The 18846-nt window shown below is 52.2% G+C and overlaps 2 protein-coding genes across 3 annotated transcripts in view; one reads left to right on the top strand and one right to left on the bottom strand.

Moving 5' to 3' along the window:
• The window catches only part of FOXO4 (forkhead box O4), a 20670-nt gene extending 13339 nt beyond the window's left edge, over window positions 1-7331 (top strand). The window contains exon 3 of the mRNA XM_038164622.1: window positions 2960-7331. The gene's annotated coding sequence lies outside the window, so the exon portion shown is untranslated. The remainder of the gene's footprint in view (window positions 1-2959) is intronic.
• LOC119712860 (sestrin-3-like) lies at window positions 7291-18846 on the bottom strand. 2 transcript variants are annotated; one of them, XM_038164619.1, is made up of 9 exons: window positions 18401-18844; window positions 15516-15719; window positions 15145-15327; window positions 14787-15023; window positions 14592-14703; window positions 14257-14393; window positions 13711-13901; window positions 13263-13407; window positions 7291-12729 (listed from the first exon to the last, which is right to left on the bottom strand). In XM_038164619.1, the coding sequence occupies exons 1-9, from the start codon at window positions 18821-18823 to the stop codon at window positions 12640-12642; spliced, it is 1722 nt and encodes a 573-aa protein (XP_038020547.1). In that variant the 5' UTR covers window positions 18824-18844; the 3' UTR covers window positions 7291-12639. The 2 variants fall into 2 exon arrangements, with proteins under 2 accessions (XP_038020547.1, XP_038020549.1); XM_038164621.1 differs by having other exon boundaries at window positions 12433-12729; window positions 14257-14375; window positions 18401-18846.

Here is an 18846-nt window from a genome sequence, read left to right as displayed (position 1 = left end):
TAAACATAATTTAACTCGCCCTTATTCCAAGTCACATCCCACTGCTTAGGATGTAATTTCTTGGTAGTGTTCTTCTGTTTGTAGCTAGCAGATCTCTTTATTAGGGAGAGGAGGATCAGTCAAGCTTTTCTGTTTTCTTATGGGACTTCTTATAGTGATATGTGTTAACTGTGCATTTGCTGAATTACTGAGTGTCTTAATTTAAAGATCTTATCTTCAGGTGAAATACAGAAACTCAATTTTGATTTCAAATTTCAGTTTTGAAATTCGGTTGACAAAACTATGGTGTCCTTCTGTGTTAGGACTGTTTCCAAGTTAGTGACAGAGACTGTGGCTTTTTGAGCAGTGTTTCCATTGGATATTGTTCTGAGCTTTTCTGTTGGCTTTGTTTGTTTGTTAGGGTTTGCTTTTTTGTTTTTATGCCATGCTACAGCAGGCCATTATATTTGTGGACTTTTCAGGGAAGAAATATTTTTCACAAAAGTGTTTTCAAAACATACACAGGCTGTCCTGCACTCCTGGGCCAGGTAGACAAGACCTTTTTTTAAAGCATACCAGGTATAGATTATTTTTTAGGACCGTAAAGCAGAGAAGCTGAGGAATTATTTATCAAAAGGTAGGGTCTAGTACTGTTGAAAATATGGGTATAATGAAGTGCTTACGAGGGAGAACAGGAGCTCTTAAAAGCACGGTTATGTTCTTGTTCCATTTTATATTCTATATTAACTGCTTAATCAAAACAGAAGATCTACTGATGTTGAAACTCCTGGATTTTCTTTGTTCCACACAAGATATTTTCTGAGAAATGTGCTGGGCATGAAGGAGTGAGGTCTGGAGCAGGTTCTGACCCACTATTGTGTTTGAGCAGAAAGCGTAGCTCCCACGTGCCTCTCCGTGCTCTGGTCACAGCAGTGCTGCCCCAGGAGGAGAGGCCACACCCTGTCAGTGTGCTTTGCTTCAAGCCTTTTATTCTGTCCTTAGATTATGTTTGCCTTTTCTGAGTTTTGCAAAACTTTTCTGTTTTGCCTATATCCTGGAGTCCACGGAGTGGGATGAGGGGGTGCTTTTTTCCCAAAGGAGAGCAAGTATTGTGCAGAAGGCTGCACGGACAGAGAGGTGAATCGAGTTTCTAGCAAAGTGGGAAGCAGGGCACATGTGGAGAGAAATAAAAGTGTTCCTGGGAAAGAAGGCAGAATGTTTTCTCAACGAGTTACCAAGCCAAGTGAGCTGCAGAAATCAGTGTTTGTGAGGAGGTCATGACTGTGTCAGATGTCCCTTACTGCAGTGAGTTCCTGGGATCCCTGTTTGCAAATCACTGTTCAGGGGAAGCTGTGTATTGCTCTGGTGTGGCAGGCATTTTTCCTTTTATATCCTTTCTATTATTGTGCTTTTCTCTGTGTTAAATTCACATTGGCAAGCACTATTCTTAAGTGATCACTAACATAAAGCTGTTCTGACTAGTTCCTGTGGGCCTAACTCATGGCCTTCTGGGTCAGTTACGGGTATAATGCTGAGCAAAACCTGTTTATCAGTTAATCACAGTGATCACATTCTGATTTGAGCAGCCAGAATGAAAGTGAACTGGGGAAATATTTCTCTTTGTAGACAAGAGGATATCTTTATGAAAGAGTACTTAGTCTTATCTGCAGCACTTAGGAAGATAGGAGCTAGTTGGTGTTTTCCTTGATGCTCAAAGCTCCCATGATTTTATCCTCTTCTTGCAAGTTAAATGCCAGAGAGCTTATCCACAGCTTCACCAAGAGTCTGTTTGAGCCCTGCCTGTGTTTCTTTGCATGGACATTAGAGATCAAACATTGAAACTTTGTCTCTGCCCAGCACTGATGCAGCACCCACAAACTGAGCTATAAGCCACAGAGGAAGACAGCATAGAAATAGAACTGCCTTTTCTGTAAAGTGCTATAGTTTTTGTCTCATTGGTGAGTGTAAAATCCATTTACTCTTTTGGTGAATTTTAGTTAATTATTGTTAGTTATTCAGTTGGACTCCCTATAGCTTCAGAGTCTGGAGAACTCTTTATGCCTTGCCCAGCTTGGTCTGGATTCATGCTTTTCTTGCTTTATCGAATTCCCTTTGCTCCTAACATTGGATTTTTGTCTGACAGAACATAAATAAATAAAACCCTCATAAACTTGCAATTTCCCAAAGCAGCCCATTGCTCTGACTTCTGTTTTAACTTACTGTCTTTTCTTGTTTGGGGCTGATTTCCTCTTGTAGTTTTTTTGGGTTTTTTTTTCCTTTTCACAGGTTTATTTCATGCTCACTGTTACTGAATGCAGCTGCTGGACTGCCATGCATTTATCTCGCTGTTTTGCCTTTCAAAGTGGATCATATACCTACAGTGGTGGTTTTATGTCAGTGTCCTAAGTCAGCTTAGATTTCTTCCAAGGCTTGTTTGAATGAGTTGTGACAGCTTTATTGAGGTGAGGCAGAAGAGGTGAGAAGACATCTTCAGACTTTTGAGGGATTGAGATATCTAAAAATGTTTAATTATTTGGAAGGTAGAGACAGGATTTCTCTAAGTAGGTGAGCGTAAACAGTTTGTGTGTGATCTTTAAAAGTCTGTTTTATAGTCTTTTCCCTACCAATTGGTATTTGTGATTGTTTAAGTTGAAGAGTAATTTTCCTCTTCCCTGCTGCTTTCCTGCAATGCCTCTGGTGTTAGCCAAGTCCTTCTTTAAACTGCCTTATCCTGCAGAGACCTGTTGATGCTGTCAGCTTACAGAAGGAATACTTACTGTTGACCTTTCTGTCTCAGTCCTACTCTGAAGCTTGGAGCTGAGCAATTGCATCCTGCACTTGACTCTCTGTTGATCAAGGTCTCTTGTGGTCTGTTTGTTCTGTAGGGGCAGATTGGTAGTAATTAACTCCTTATCCATGCATCCAAGATTCCCACTGAAGCAGAGCTCTAACCAGTCACTCTTATTTTTCTTCTTCCTAGTGTCCTTCAGGTTTTGAACATTGGGTTCTGACTTCACTTCCCACCCCAGCAGAGAAGAGAATGGAGCATGTTGGATTCAGTTTCCCTGCACACCATGCCTTGGGCAGAAGGGGCTGCCCATCTGGGAAGAAGGGGCAACCTGCATCTGGCTGCAACAGGAAGAGTTTAAAAATAGTAATCCTGTTATGTGCCATGGCTCTTCCTACAAACCTGAGCCTGCCTTGGACCACCTGGAGAAACCCATGTCCAAAGAGGAGCCCTGGTAAAAACCTCGGCCAGAAGACTCTGTGCCAGGCAATAGTGTTTTCCTGTGTGATGAGTTGGGTTTGCTGGAGGAATCTCTCACTGGCTGTCCTCTCTCTGCTACGGCAGAAAGTCTCCCAGTGCCTCAGACTGGTGGAGGGCTGGCTCTGCTCTCGCTTGGCTTGCCTCATGGGGCAAAGTAGTTGGACTTTCTGATTAAGCCACCAGATGTGCACTTGGTATCCCACAGACTCGCAGAGGAATCGGTGGGAGCTTGTTGGTAGAAGCCCTGTGGGAGAAGGGTGTGCTGTTTCAGGGGTTGGTTTCAGTGTGCCCATCACTGGAGCATCCATCATCGTTCTGCAGGGAAGGGTGGTTGTTGTGGTATAGAAGGCTTCCAGTTGTCCCCCTGGGTGGAACAGGAGGACACTGAGTTTTTCACTGTGCCAACTGAGCCCCATTGAATCAGAAGCATGTTTTGAGAAGTCCCTATGCTGTTCTCAGCACTTTCCTGATACACCAGGCTGCTGTAAATTAAGCACAGGTGCTAGTAGCTGCTTTCTGGGACATAAAAACATTGTTTTGGGTTTGTTTTTGATCTGTCTTGCTACAGCAGCAAAATGGAAAGCCTGGGTGTGGCCTTAACAGAGCCCTGGTTGCTTTTCAGAAGGGCATTTTCTATAGATGAAATATTTTTTTACTAATCTGGGAACTTTCTACAGTGAACATGAAGCCAATGTAATGTGTGTCCCTATTATGCATCTCTCCATCTGAGAAGGCAACAGTGACAGACTCTTCTTCAGAGCTGCATTAGGAACAAGCACATCCGATGTTTGATGATGTATATGATTGAGGGGAAGAAATTGGCAGGTCCCTGTGGTTTCAAACCACTGTGGGGAAGAGTTGTACATTATTGTAATCTATATGTAAAAGTAGGTGCAAATTACATAGAAGCTTTTCTAAACCTTTTTAAATATATATTATATATTTTAATTGAAAAACGAGATTATTGGATAAAAAGAAACAAAACACATTTGCTGCATCTGTCCCCTTCATACCAGCTAACACTACAGTATGGGAGGGGGCAGGCCTAAGGCATTTTGGGCCAAGAAGCTGAAAATGTTGGAAAAGTGGGAAGGACACGGCAGTGTAACTGGGGAAAGGCTGCTGTCCCCAGAAGAGGTGGAGGGAAGGTGCCTGGCAGGGCATTCAGCCGCAGCTGCTGGGGCTGGGCATTCCTGCCAAGCCAGGAGCACAATGGAGGGAATGCTAATCATTAACAGTGCTTGTTCTCAGCTAATCCCTGAGTAGCTGGCCTGCAGCTGATCCACAGGACAGATTTCCTGGTCTGCTAAGGAGATGGTGTGGGCTGGATTGTGCTAGACCTGGTGACACTCTGCATAGCCCTTACTGAGGGCATGATCACTTGTATTTGGTAGCTCACTTTGGATTCGGAGGGGTTTTGTTTATTGCTGAAGCTTCTGCTACTGCTGGGGAACTTGAAGCCTGTAGGCTCACCCTCAGGGGTCCACCTGGGATCCTGCTCTGTCACTATATTCTTGCAGGACAGAAATTAGGGGTCAAAAGATAAATTCAGAGCATTAGCTGTGTGTTCCTATCACTGTTTTAGTGTTTGCAGTGGCAGGATCTGTGGGAGACACGGTGCTTTCATGGTGTTCTGGTAGGCTTGGTCTGGCAGAAAGACTCTCCAGTCCTTTTTGAATGTGGCTTCAGTTCAGAAGGTTTGTATTATGCAGTGCAATAAGCCACAAGGTTTCACCAGCTTTTCTGCTCTGTTTTCATTTGAGTGGAGATTAGAACAGGAGTGATTGCCTGGTTACCTCCAGCAAGGAGTCTCCAAAAGTCTTATCTTCAGCATGCTATGCCATCCAAGCTTCGAATAGTTTGATAACCTTTGTTTTGAAGGCTGTCTTCATGGCAGACCTCCCAGTGATGTTTCAAATTTGCCCACAATCTACATGTCTGGCCACACCTCGTTGTAACAAATAAACAAAAGGCAGCTCCTCAGCTGGGATCCCAGAGTTTGTACACTTGAGGCATGGATGAACATTCTCACTGGAGTTAATTCATTACACAAGTGGATAGATACCCTTTCGCAACACTTGATGGCACGTGCCACATGTAAAAATCAGCCATTCTGAGCTGCAGTGAACAGACTGGAGAGATTTATGTTATTTGGCACATAGTATGCTACCTTGTTAGCTTGCGTCCTGAAGGGAACTTGATCCAATGATGTACAGAGCAGGTTGAATGGCTGCCCACGATTGCCGTGTATCAAATGACAAGACACCAGTATGTGTGGTTGTGTTAAATGTGAGTCTCTGGCTCGTTTCCCATGAAAATGGAACCCAAAGCCATAGAAAAGACAGTATTAGTAACCAGTGCTTCAGACCACATGGTGTGAGCTGTTTCTGGCTGGGTTGGTCTGTGGGAAAGAGTGCTGTCTTCAGGCTGTTACAAAGTGTCCCTTAACTGTGTCAGCACGGGGAGCTGGCCTGATCTCTGTCTGCAGAGAGCCTGGCCCTGAGCACTCAGGTACAACCCCAGGGAGATCTGGCATAATCTCAGCTGGTTCATGTCCTTGACCTGATCCTGCTGAAGGAGGTGCAGCACCAGGGCTCATCATGGTTAGTGCTCTAGTGTAAGTTCAGAGAAGACCCTGTCCTTTGAGTAAGGAATAGAGGACATACCTGTTTGTTTTTTTTTTTCCCATATTCCCCTGGCCATACTTCTGGTGGTATCACTGGAGATAGGGGCACCTCTGGCTGGAGTCCTGCTGTACCAGGTTCCTGGCAGTGACATTTCTGCCTTGCAGCAATCTGTACAGGTGCTTTGTGTCTCTTCAACACAGCAGGAGCTGTCAGTGGTTGAAGAAGCTTGAGTGCACTAGTGCTGAGAATGGTGTTCAGAAGACTTGTGGAGTGCTCAATAAACCATGAATGTAACGTTGCAGGCTCAAGCAACTTACCTTCTTTTTTGTATGTTTAACAGGATAGCTTGTATTGTGGGCAGAGGGGGCAGGGATGCAGAGAATTTAGGAGTTCTACAGACACTTCATTTTCATAAACCTTGAGCTATTTTAGCCTGAGATACTTCCTCATAGGACACAGGAGACTGAAGTTCCTAAACTGCTGCTTGCAGAAAGGCTGTACCGGGCAGGGGGTTGCTCAACACTTGTCCAATTTTTTGTATTCTTGCCCGAAGCATTTGCTGCTGCTCAAGCCTGGATAATATCTTGGTGGTTCTTCATGCTGCACCACAAGTCCCATACTTTGGGCTAGTTTTTGCTCCAATGAGGGATTTGGGATTTTGAGAGCAGCTGTGGGTGGGGTGAGAAGGGAAAGGGCCAGTGACATGGGGAGTAGTGCTCCTGGATAAGTGCCTGAGGGGAGTGGGCAGGAGACTCTTGGCACAAAGCATTACTTTATGCTGTGTTCCTTGTCCTCCTTGAGCTCAGGCAACAAGTATCTCCATCTTCAGAGGATCAAATGCATCTTACACAGCACTGAAGCCACCATGCAGCTCAGGGCCACAAAGGATTTGGGTAACTAGACCCATAGAGCTTAGTAGGAGGCAGACTTATTGCTTTTATTTACACTTGGGTTTAGCAAATTGCTTGAACTTTCTTTATAATTTGAGCATATTTTACTTCCAAGCATGTACTTCCAGCTTCATGTGAGAGCTTGGAAAATTGGAAGCTTCTGGGAGCCCTTAATTTTCCTTGCTGGTGTGTCTAAAAACATGTCATCCCTATCCTGTGCTGCTTTAAACAGCAGTCAGATCATCCTGATGAGAGGAATGAAGCATTCCAGAGCCTGAGTGTATTCATAAACAAGAGTCATAATAGAAGCAAGTAGCACTAATCAGCTTTTCCAAAAGAAATGCCTAGAAAGCTTTTATGTAGGTAAGAATTTGTTAATTTTCTTGCTTAGTTGCTTATTTATAGCCACGTTCAAATGCTTCAGGGCTAGCCTTGCTCCAGGATTGAGTAACCTGTGTCTGGTGCCATGGGTAGGAGTGCCTTGGGAGTGGTGTCCTGGACTGTCACCAAAATGTGAAAGTTTGGATCCATTATTAAAAAAAAAAAAAACAGCAAACCCAAAGCAAATCAATCAACTTTGAGACATGAGTATGAACAGAGAATAGCTTAGGGCTTGCCTCAGTTGCATGTCTAATGAAAAACATGTTCTAATTAATGTGGGGAAAAGCAAGCAAGAGGTAACTTCTGAAGCCTGAAGGATCTGTCTGTGTGAAGGCTTGGAGCATGAGCTAACCCATCACCACGCATACTTGACCTTCAGGAAAGGGATCCCCTTTCTTCATTAGTCACTGTGTGTCTTTCCCTGCACCTGATGTGTCTGTAGCTGATGGAAAGCAGTGTCTGATGGAATCAAAATCACTCCTAACACTGTGGTGTAAAGCAGGGAGAAGAGGCAGCAGAAGCTGAAGGTGTGAGAGCTGGCAGTGTTGCATTTATGGTGCTTTGGCCGAGGCAGTGTTATGGTGCATGGTAGAAGGGGATGTTCTGGGACACCAAAACAGAGTCCTCATTGCTTTTCAGAAGGGCAGTGGTGTGGGACTGGTGGTGTGAGGTTCCCCAGGGTGTCTTGAGAGGTTTGGCTAAGCAGAAGATAGGTTACTTGTCCTGAAAGCAGCCGCCTTCCAATGGCACTGGGGTGGTTCTGTGAAATGGTGCTTCCAGCACAGTGGAGTCTTCACCTGGTGCAGTCCCAGGAAAGTTTTCTGCATTGCTAGCACAGATGTCTGCTGCACACAGGGCACCACTACCTGACAGTTTCCACCACATCCCCTGTGCACTCTTCCACCCATTTCTCACAATATTTTTTTTAAAAAATAAATCTCTGCTTTTGTTTGCTCTCTGTAGCAGTGTAACTTCTGAACCATTACAGGCTTTGTTACCATCTGTGCTAGCAAGACTGTAGAATGTGCTAGACTAGGGGGAATGTTTGAAAAATAAAAACCTGTAATCCTCTGCTCTGTGTCTCATCCAGTTTGTTCTGTACTCATGGCAAGGGCCAGCTATTTTTCCTTGTCCTTGTCTTCTTTCCTCTGCCATCCTCACCTGTTAGGGATCCCCCTCAGTGGGACTGAGTGCCCCTTAGTTGGCCAGAGGCAGACGGGTTGCCGTGTGACCACCCACAAAGTCTCTGGCGTGCTCTGCAGTGTGTAGAGCCCCTTGTTACAACTTGCTGGCAGTGCATGGGGATCTGTGTGTTGCCAAGACTTAAAACTGACCCTGGGGAGTTTTAAATCCTGCAGGACTAGTCTAGAGTTGTTTCAGTCCCTTCATTTCTTGCCTTTCTAGACCTCAGTGCTAAAGGTAACTCTGTTTTGTATAGCTACATTCAAATATCTTTGTGTGTCAGCAGCAGTGGTGGCAGGTAAGGAGACGAGAGAGAAACAAGGGAAGGACTGTAGACTGCAGATTCCACCGGCTGGGTTAGACACACAGAGAGCAAGTTGGGGATGTTCTAACACTGCTGAGGGTAAAGGCTCATTTGTGAAATTGCACAATATGTGTACAGCCAGAAAATTTTCATTCAAAGCCTTGGATACCCAGTATATTATTTTTTAAATCTATTCTTCACTACAGTTAATGCAAATAACTAAATAAATCTAAGGGGTTTTTAAGGGTCCTGCTTCAAGATTTAACCCAGTTTACAAAAATGGGGAATTAGGAGGAGAGCCTTAGGGGAACTCTCTGCCCCTCGTCTGTTCCTTGGGTACTTAGGGCTTCTTGCAGGCACATAATGATGGATGCTGTTGGAGACACTAAATGCCCAAGATTTTGCAGCTGATTGGATCAAAGTGAATGTGTTCAAAACTTGCCTCACACCATGCATTTGACCAGTGGCCATTAACACTTCTTTTACCTCTTTGAGCATTGGCCTGTGCCGTTTAAGCATTGCCAAGGAGAACAAAATGGGACCCGAATGCCTTGGCTCAGGGTTGCTTTTGATGAGTGTGACAATCTCTTCAGTAGTCACCAAGAGTCCTGCTGTGTTCTGTGGTTTCAGTGCCTTGTGTTTGCACCTTTCTTGCAGTCTTGGAGACCTCGTAGCTCTCCCAGCTTGTCACCATAATTATTTTGGCCCATGGGTAGTTGTCTGCAGAACAGCAGTACGTGAAGTCAGTGCAAAAACAGCTTTTCTGCTCAGCTGGGTTTCTGGCCACAGTCCTGCTTTGCCTCCAACTCCTGCTGGTTGATGAATACCTGTGTGCCACCAGTGACGGGCCCACGTGTGGAAGCACAGTGGGGAAGGCTGCTGCCCTACTGCATGTGTCCTGTGTGGTGCTGTGTGAGGAAGGAGGGCTGGGGCACAGGGAGATGGTGGGTGCACACTGCCTTCTCCTGAGCTGTCCTCAGCTCCTGTGTAATTTCCCCTTCAGAGCTGTGGTAAGAGCAGCAGCCAGAGGCCTGACTCTGACTGGGTGGGTTGTAGGAGCTGTGGCAGTACCATTGCTGCAGTGTGACTTGGTGTTGTCCATGGGCCAGGACACACCATTCCTCCCACCATGCAGCTTGGGAATGGCTCAGCTGTTACAAAAGCAATCCTGGCTGCACATGCCAGCACTTCTTTCTGCTACAGGCTTTGCAATAAACTCAGTTACTGCTTTGGGCATGTGCCTGCATCCTCCCCTGGGTAATCCCTGGTACAGTCACGGTGTCCCAGCTCCCATGTACAGGATCTCCTGGAAGGTTCCTGCAGAGGTGAGGCAGTCTGTACTCGGGCAGTTCTTCCAGCCACAGAGCAATAGGGAGGAATATACTGGCCCAAGCACATGAAGGATGCAGGGGCCCCCAGGACAGGGACCTAAGCGCTGAAATTGCCAGACTTGTGGCATGCTGTGTGTGACTGCCTGCAGTCTCTCCTGGCCTTGCCAGCAGCTCTGCTTGTTTCTGGTCAGGCTTGAGAAAGCATGGAGCCTTTCATCTTACTGGTGTGGCTGATACTTGTCTATGAGCTGGAGTGTGTGGGAGCTGCCCCCAGCCCCTGCAAGGCCAGCCCTTAGTGCAGGTGTAGAGATGAGGTAAAAGGGAGCCAGCCTCACATCACCTGGGACAGGCAGCCCCTCACCCCCAGCCAGAGCCATGCTGTCACTGCCTTGTCCCTTTCCTGGCCAGCACGGGGTGGTGGTGGGAGATGAGGGTGCTGCTGCTGGCAGTCGACTGGGAGCCAGCCCAGGCTGCCCAGCACTGCAGGTGTGCTGCTGGCTTCACCAGCAGTGAGCCCTGTGGGGAACTGGCTGCTGTGGCTCGTCCCAGCCCTGCAGGGGATAGAGCTGCTTTTGCAGGGACAGCAGGGAGTCTGACAAGCTGGCTGGCAGGCAGCTAGCCTGCTGTGGTTAACCAGTGCTACCCCTGCCAGCGAGCAGTACACCCAGCCACTGAGCTGCCGAGCCCTCACTGGGGCTGATAGTAGAGCAGTCAGTCCCTGCACTGTCTAGCCAAGCCTGGTGGCAGCTGTCCCAGCACCAGTCATGCTTGCACTGGTGTCACTGTTCCAGCACCAGTATTGACTCAGCTGGTACTACCCAGCACCAGTAGTACTGATAGTTTACTGCCCAGGCACCAGCTTGGCCCAGTGCAAGCTAGTCTAGCCCCAGCGGAGGGAAAGCAATAGCAGCATGGATCAGGAAAAAGTTGGTCCTGGTTCCTGGCCTTGCTCACTGAGTGAGCAAAATGCTTCTTCTTCAGCTGCAGAAGCAGCATCCCCACCTTGCCCACGTGTGACCAGGTACCAGCCAGCTCCTTCCTTTGGCACACTCCACTCCTCCTTGCTGGAATGTCACAGCCACTTGAAAAATTTCCCTCTTTTCCTATCAAACATGCAGTGCTGCAGCAGTTGCTTATCTGAGCATGGCAAGAGGACAGAGCTGAGCTGAACAGGATAGGTGTAGCTTCAGTGACCAGCTGCTGGCCATGGACCAGGGCTGTCAGTGCATGACTGAGAATGTTGGGTTTCCTGACACTTGGGCCATCTCAGTGCTGTGGTCAGCCAGACATTGCTGTCCTGCTTTCACAGCAACCATGCAAGTTTGGATCCCCTTCCCAAAATCTAGCAGAAATAAAGCACACATCCATGTCAAACATAATATATTTATAGCAAAAATAGGCTTTTTCTGTAGCTTCCATACACAAGGTTTTCTCCCCGTATATTTACGCAGTAAACAGGTCGACTGAAGCAGCGTGCACTGGCTGACTCAACAGCTGCCCTTGCTTCAGGCTCCCACTCACAACGGGTGGCTTCATTCCCCTTTTGTGGCTGCTCTCTGGAGCCCGCACTGGTGCCCTTGTACCTCTCCAGCCAGGGGTTGTGGCACAGGCAGGGAGCAGCCCAGGAAATGGGGGGAATTGTGGTGTAGCCCCCTAGGCAGAGGGCAAGGCTGGTGGACAGGCTGCTTCTGTTCAGATGGGGCAATCCCAGGAGTGCCCCCCAACCCACATTCACAGAGAAGCTTCCTGTAGCTTACCTGTGCTGACCACAGGCTCCTCCACCATGCTGTTAAGCAAGTGACTGGGCACAGGACCTCAGCCCTCTCATGGTGGTAAGAAGATAAAAATCACAGTAACTCAAACACATTAACAAGCCTCCCTGCTGATGGGAAGCAGAGGAGAGGCTTAGGACTGCCAAAGTCCCCAGCAGAAACGTCCAGTGCCTGAACTCTGTCAAAGACCTTCTCATCCCACTGTCGGAGAAAGCAAAGCACGAGGATGCTCTGCCACCAAGAGCTTCACAGTTTGGAGTTTGCTGGGTCATCTCTTGTCCATCCCAGAAGGGTTTGGCACATAGACCTAAAGGACCTAACACGCAGGCAGCAAGTGCATCCCCTTGCTGTGCTGGAGAAGGGCCCTTGCTAGGAGCCAGTGCTTCTTGCTGCCTAACCCTGCAACTCAGAACACTGCAACACACCCACATGCTGCCCGCACTGTTCCCAAGTGAGAGACACCACCCCGATGAGGACAGGTGCCCAAGCGTGGCTTTGCAAGCAGAGCAGCCACTGCAGCACAGGGAAGGAAGCCAGTGCTCCCTTCTGCCCTCCCTGTGCCACTGAGGCTCCCACAGCACCCAGGCAAGGAGCATCCCTCTAATCTGGCCCCAGTACCCTCCCACTTCCCTCTCCCACATGTTTTTGGCAGTCCTCCTCGGACATGTTCAAGTCTCCAGCATCTCAGCAGCACGGACTTGCCTCACAGTTTGGTAATTGCACGTAACAGGGCCACTCAGTGACCCCCACAAGGCGGGGATGGGGGGAGAACCAACAAAAAGGAACAATACAGTCAAGTAAAATGAATCAAGGAATCCCTCGCCGTTGGTCCCAGCGTGACGGGTCCCGCACGAGTTCAGGGAGAGAGGAGGCTGCCCGGCCCTGCCGCAGCGCAGCTCCAGCATCTAGGAGATCATGTACTGGGTGATGGCCTGCAACGCGTACAGCAGCTCTGCCTGCATCCGGGCTTCCAGGATGAGCAGGTTCACGTGGACCTGCAGGAACAGCAAGAGAGGCTCAGGCAGCCGAAGTGTGCTGTGCGCAAGCAACTGCCCACCTGGGCGAGTCTTTTGTCATCAAAATGCCACCAATTTTTCCAGCTCAGGCAGCTCCCCTTTTCCCCTCCTCCCAGTCCTGTAGGCTGTAGCTGCTTCCCAGAGCTGCGTGCCAGGGAGTCCCCTGCATACTTGGCACCAGCATTCCAGGCTGGCAGTGGCACAGTCCCTGACACCCACAGCAGCTGCTCCTGTGAGTTACAGCTTGATGGAGGGCTCGCCAGGAAGCACTCACCACTGGGTAATGACCTTGGAGATGCCTGTGCTGCTGGTGCCCCTGGTCTCATCACAGTGGGCAGCCCCATGCCACACTAAGCCCAACTCCTTACAAACAGCCAGTTTCCATCCCCCCCACTGCCTCAGACTGGTTTGGTGGCTCAAAATCCTCCCAAACACCCCCCAAAGCACCCCAGCTTGCAGCGCCTGCACACTCCCAGCCCCACCGCAGCCAGAGCCAGGGCCAGCCATCCCACCTTTTCACTGTGCTTGAACTGCTTCCAGAACCTGTCAAACATTTCTGAGTTTGTCTTCTCTGGGTAGCAGGTTACAGTTTTAATGTAAACTTTGAGCATTCGCTCCAGGAGCTGATTCACTTCTGCATAGTCATAATCATCGTACCTGTGGGGAGCACAGGGGTGAGTCACGGCCAGCACCTTGCCTGTGGTCTGCCTGGGGCATGGCACAGCCACAGGTCAGGGGGCCACATGGCCACAGCCACCAGGCACCAAAACCCTGCCCCAAAGCCCCCTGCCCTGGCCAGAGCAGTTCAGTATCTCTTCCCTGCCTGTCTCAACATCCAGGCAGGGGATTCACCTCTGTCCCTTCTCCATGCTCATCTGCATGACAGACTGAGTGCCCTACTCTCCTCCTGCCCAGGTCAGCTCAGTCTTCTCCCCTGGACCGTGTGGTTGGTCTCCCTACCTAATGCCAAACATGCAGTGGATGTAGTTCCAGATGCCCCGCTTGAAAACAGAGGGTTCACAGCCCTGCCGCTTGGCCATGGCACTGCTTTGCAGACCATCCACCATCCTAAACTTCTCATCCAGGAGATGCCCAATGTCAGAGTAGAGCCGGTTGACCAGTGAGAAGCCATGGTCTTCCCAGGAGTAGTCCTGTTGAGCAGAGCAAGAGGATTTTGCAATTGCAAAAAGGAGCTTGCAGCATGTTCCCAGAAAGAAGGGCTGAAGACCTCGGGAAGCAGAAGAATTCAGTGAATATGCTCTGGAGGTGGCTCTGCCCAAACCACAACATCACTTTTTAAGTAGCTTTTGAATGATTTTTTACCCTTGCCTCCATGAGGGCCATGTGAAAAAAATCATTAACCCTTGGGGACAGACATCACCTCCTTCTTCCCAATCCTAGTGGGGCAGGGCCAGTCTGCATGAGCAACTCTATTTACGGGAGGGGAGGGGAGGGAAGGGAAGGGATAGCTCAAGCTGCTGCCCACCAAGAGAGCAGGAGTCTTACCTGGACTCTGAATACCTGCGTCTGATCCTCATCACGCCGGGCAAAGTCTTGGTATCCAAAGTCAGGGTCCTGCATGTAGCATGCAAGGTTGGTGGCACCGGTGACTTCCCCGTCAGTATCTGCAAGAGGGGAGAGCCCTGCAGATGGGTCAGAGCAGTGCTCAACTGCCCTGTTCCCAGCCACATCAACCAGCCCTTGCTCTGCCCCACATGCATCCCATGAGCCCCTCTGAACCACACATCATGGAAAATGTAAGGCATATAGGAGCAACAAACACACAGGTGTGCCACATGAACTCCCACCCTGCACACCCGCCTCTGCTCCCTGCCCCTCACCTTCCTCTCGCTCCTGCTGCAGCAGCCTCATCTCGTCCCTGCCCTCAGTCTCCACATGGATCCGCTGCATGCGTTCCCGGAGGGAATCCAGCTCCATGCAGGAGTCCAGGGACTGCACAGACACAGCCTGGGGGTCAGGGCAGCGGTCCCAGCGGCATCCCCCCATCCCCTGCACACCCACCCTCGGGGGCTCACCCGCTTGCGGTTGATACGCAGCAGCTCCTGGCTGTAGCTGTTGCCGGCAGTGGCCTCGCAGAAGCACTGGTTCCCGAGTGACAGTGGCTTCGGCGCGCCTCGGCCCCCCAGCCCCTCGTCCTGCTCGCAGCCACAGCCGAAGACAAAGCTGGCAAGTGCGTGGCAGTGTGCCAGGAGGACGACGGCATGCACCAGCTCTGCCAGTGACCAGCTCCACTCGCTGATCTTCAGCAGCTTCTGCAGAACATGGACAGACCAGCAATGTGACACAGGCAGGTGGGCAGGGTGCTGGCAGCCCCTGGGGATGCTGCTGTCCCCACTGCCATTCTGGTTCCTGGCTGATAGCCCTTCCCAGTACCTCAATGTGCTCCTTGGTGATGAGCCATGGCCGGTGTGCCAGGATCTTGTTGATCTCGTTGAGGTTGCGGAGTTTGGGGGGGATGAATTCGAGGCCGCGCAGCCACTGGGGGTCACCCCCTGCCCGCAGGAACTGCAGCACGTGCAGGTTCACCAGGTAGCGGCACTGGTGCCGGGCTGCTGCCTGCAAGAGCAGCACATCAGCATCCGTGCACTGCCCCAGCAAGACAGGCATCCCACACCCACGTGACATCGTGATTTTGGCCCCTGACGAGAAGCCCACGGCACAAGCTATCTGCTAGAGGTTAAGGGGAGCCTCACAGGGCTGAGCAGAGCCCCCCGTCCCCTCTGGCAGCTCCCAGCAGGGCTCACCATGATGGCGATGTAGTGCCGGCAGTCAAAGGGCAGAGGGCCGTCCATGTGCATCAGGTAGTGCTGCGTCTTGAGGAAGCTGTCCAGGTACTGTGGGTGGTAGCCCATCTGCTGGGTCACTGCCTCCAGCCGCCCTCGGCTTGCCAGCACCTTCACGAAGAGGAACTGGGGGCACTCAGGGTCGCTGCTGGACATCTTCACTACCTGCAGGAAACACACTCTGCTTAACTCTTTCCAGAGCAGCCCTTGCTGCAGCAGCACACCCCAGCTAAGCCCAGGCTCTGCAAGAGGCAGAGATCCCTCTCCCAGCTTGGTGCTGCCAGAGAGACACCCACAGCTATCAGGCAGAGCACTGCTCAGTGACACAGGTAGCAGGAGGACAGGTAGCAAGACACACTGGTTGGTCTCTGTCTGGGAGAAGGTTCTGCGTGGTGAGTGGAAGCAAAGGGCAAACCAGGAATGATCCTTGTAGTGGTGCAAGGCCGGATCAGGAGAAACACAACACAAAATACATTCCAGAATGGAGCAGCCCATGTGCCAGCACAGAGCCCTCCTGCCCAGTACCAAGGTGTGAGAGAGCTGTGGAAACAGCAGAGGGGCTCCCAGGCTCTTGCCCTGGCAAGCCAAAAGGCAAATTGCGTCCTGGTACCTTCCATGTGATCAGGAGCACACAGAAGAGCTCCCCACGTGTTGCCCAAGCAGACAGCATGGGAGTGGGTCCTGCAGCACAGAGCACAGCCCTGTGCCCACCAGAGAAAACACAGATGGGCAGCTTGGCGAGGGGAGCCCAGGCACCCTCAGCAATGCCCACACCAGCCTTGCACCAGGGCCCCAGTCCAACACAGCTCCAGCCCCTCCTGAGAGGGTGGTGGGAACAGAGGGCAGGGATGTTGGAAAGATGCCCAGGCAGCTGCCGTGCTCCAATGACCGTGTTGCCACAATTCCCACTGGTCTGCACCTGCAGCCTGCCCACCCCGAGGCACAGGTACAGCAGGTGCTAGCCCTTGTCACACAGGAAGTCACAGCTCCCGCTCACATGTGGGAGCCCAGGCAGCACCCTTGGATGCAAAGGATGCATCTCTTCTCCCAGGCTTGAACTGAAATCTCTCCTGGGAAATTCTGGCTCTGCTGACACCACTGTCTTGTTCCTTCCACCTGTCTCCAGTGCAGTCACCCAAAAGCTGGTGAGTGGAGCATGGCAACAATGGTGGCATAGGAGAAAACCAGGAGCACTTCTGCAAACCACCAAAACTACAGGGTGCATGGCAGAGCACTCAGGGGTGAGGGGCAGACAGAGGAGGGGTGAGCTGTGTGGCAGCACAGAGCAGTTGCACCCACACAGGCAGTGCAGGAAGCAGCTCAGGCTATTTTCCACCATCCTGCACTTCTGGTGAAAACACCATCGCTCAAGTGTCAAGACGTTTACTTGACATTTAGAGTGTCCTCTTCACTTCCTCTGGTAAAAGGGGTCCACAAAACTCCAAAACTCATATTAAAATGGAAAGATGGAAAGCGCCAGCTTCTCTGATTGACAGGAGAAGATAAAAGCCAGAAGTGACCTGCAAAAGCCCCCTACAAAGTCCCTCTGCCTGGGGAAATGAGATGCTGTGAGGACACCCAAGGGGCTACAGCCACTGGTATTCTCCTGCAGGGCTGAGGTGGAGCAGCCAAGGGCCCTTCCACTCCCCCTGGGCAAAGGTGGTCCCCAGTAAGGAGCTGTGCAACCGCGGCTCAGCCTTCGGTGCTGCCAGCTCTCCTCACTCTGCTTGTCCAAGTGATGGTGGAGCAAGCAACCAGGCAGATATGTCTTGGAAGGAGATGATGAAGGAAGGGGGGATGAAGGTGCAGAACAGGCATCTCCTCGGCTCTCAGCCCCTGGCCAGGCTAAACTGCCCACTCCCAAAGGCACCAGCTCAGCCCAGGGTGTCTCCTGCCGGCACCGCCTGCCACATTCCCTCAGTTCTGCCTCCTCAGCCTCTCGCATTGGCCCCAGTGCCACCTTCCTCATCCTCCTCGGCCACAGCCCTCCTCCTCCTCCCGGAGCGCATCCACTCGCACTCCCGGGCTGTGGGAGCATCGCCTCCCTCCCCAGGGGAACCTTCGTGTGTCCGAGCCCCCCCCAACTCTTAACAGGCACCTGAAATGCGTACCCAGCACCAACCTCGTCCCCTCCCCGCCCGGCGGACCCCCGGGGGAACGGTGCCCCGCCGGCAGCCGTGAGCCCATAAAGAAGGCAGGAGGTTGAAGGAGCCCGGACAGCGCCGAGATGTGCGGGAGAGGGGCCGGCGGACCCCGCCGCGCTCCCCGCCTGGCCGGGGCTCATCCCTTCGCCGTGCGAGACCGCGGCTCCGTCGGTACCGGTGGCTCCTCCAGTAACGTTCGCTGGAGACGGTGCCGCGGCGGCACCTCTCGCCCGGCCCTTGTGCCTGGGTATTCGAGAGGACGGGGGAAGTACGAGTGCCTGCGGCAGGGACCCCTACGGCGGTGCCGGCGGCCGGTACCCGGGGCCGGTACCCGGGGCCCCATTGTGCGGGCGGCGGCGGCGGCAGCGCCCCCGGTGAGCGGCGCGGGCAGTGCAGGCGGAGAGAGAAAAACAAGTTTGATTGGCAGTGATGGAGCCACGGCGCCTCCCGCATCCCGCACAAAGGGGACGGGGACGCCGCCGCCGCACCGGGGCCGGCACCGGGAGTAGGACCAGGACCAAGACCAAGCCGCCGGGCGCGACATCGTGAGAGCATAGCCTCGCTGGCCCCGCGCACCGCCAGCGGGCAGCGGGAATGCCCCGGTCTGCTGGTGCCCTAGCCGTGCCGGCCCGGTGGCCGCGAGCGGGGCTAAGCCCGGTGCTCCTGTACGGGCTCCGGTGGTGCCGGCGGGGCGGGTCCTACCTGCCCCGGCAGCCGCTGGCATCGGCTTCCTCGGGGGTGCTCCACGCTCTGGGGACACACGATCATGGTGAGCCCGTGCCGTGCCGAGCCGTGCCGTGCCGAGCCGAGCCGTGCCGTGCCGTGCCGTGCCGAGCGCGGTCCCGGTGGCGGTGCCGGTGGCGGTGCCCCCGCCCGGTGCAGCCGCCGGCAGCGCAGAGCCGGCACGGCGGCAGGCAGGGGGGCGGGCCCGCCTGCGCCAATCGCCGCCGCCAGGGGGCGGCCGCCGCCGCACCACGTGGGCAGGGCTGGAAAGTTACCGGGGCCCGGAGCGCAGGCCCCGCCCCCAACGGGGTGGGCGGGGCTCGCGCTGCCCCGCCGCTGGGGGGCGCTGCCGCCTCGCCTGGGCACCGCGGGACGCGGAGGGGAGCCAGGCCGGGACCCCATCCCGGGCCCGGCTGTCTGAGAGC

This window comes from Motacilla alba, chromosome 4A (genome assembly GCF_015832195.1).
Source record: "Motacilla alba alba isolate MOTALB_02 chromosome 4A, Motacilla_alba_V1.0_pri, whole genome shotgun sequence".
Lineage (NCBI taxonomy): Eukaryota > Metazoa > Chordata > Aves > Passeriformes > Motacillidae > Motacilla > Motacilla alba.
This window is presented reverse-complemented; position numbering and strand designations above follow the sequence as displayed.

Coding starts and splice junctions, on each gene's coding strand:
- LOC119712860 (XM_038164619.1), bottom strand. CDS start 18,823: ATGGGGTCCCGGCCTGGCTCCCCTCCGCGTCCCGCGGTGCCCAGGCGA. Junction 15,024..15,144: donor TCACCAAGGAGCACATTGAG/GTACTGGGAAGG, acceptor CATGTTCTGCAG/AAGCTGCTGAAGATCAGCGA. Junction 13,902..14,256: donor CGCAGGTATTCAGAGTCCAG/GTAAGACTCCTG, acceptor TCTGCTCAACAG/GACTACTCCTGGGAAGACCA.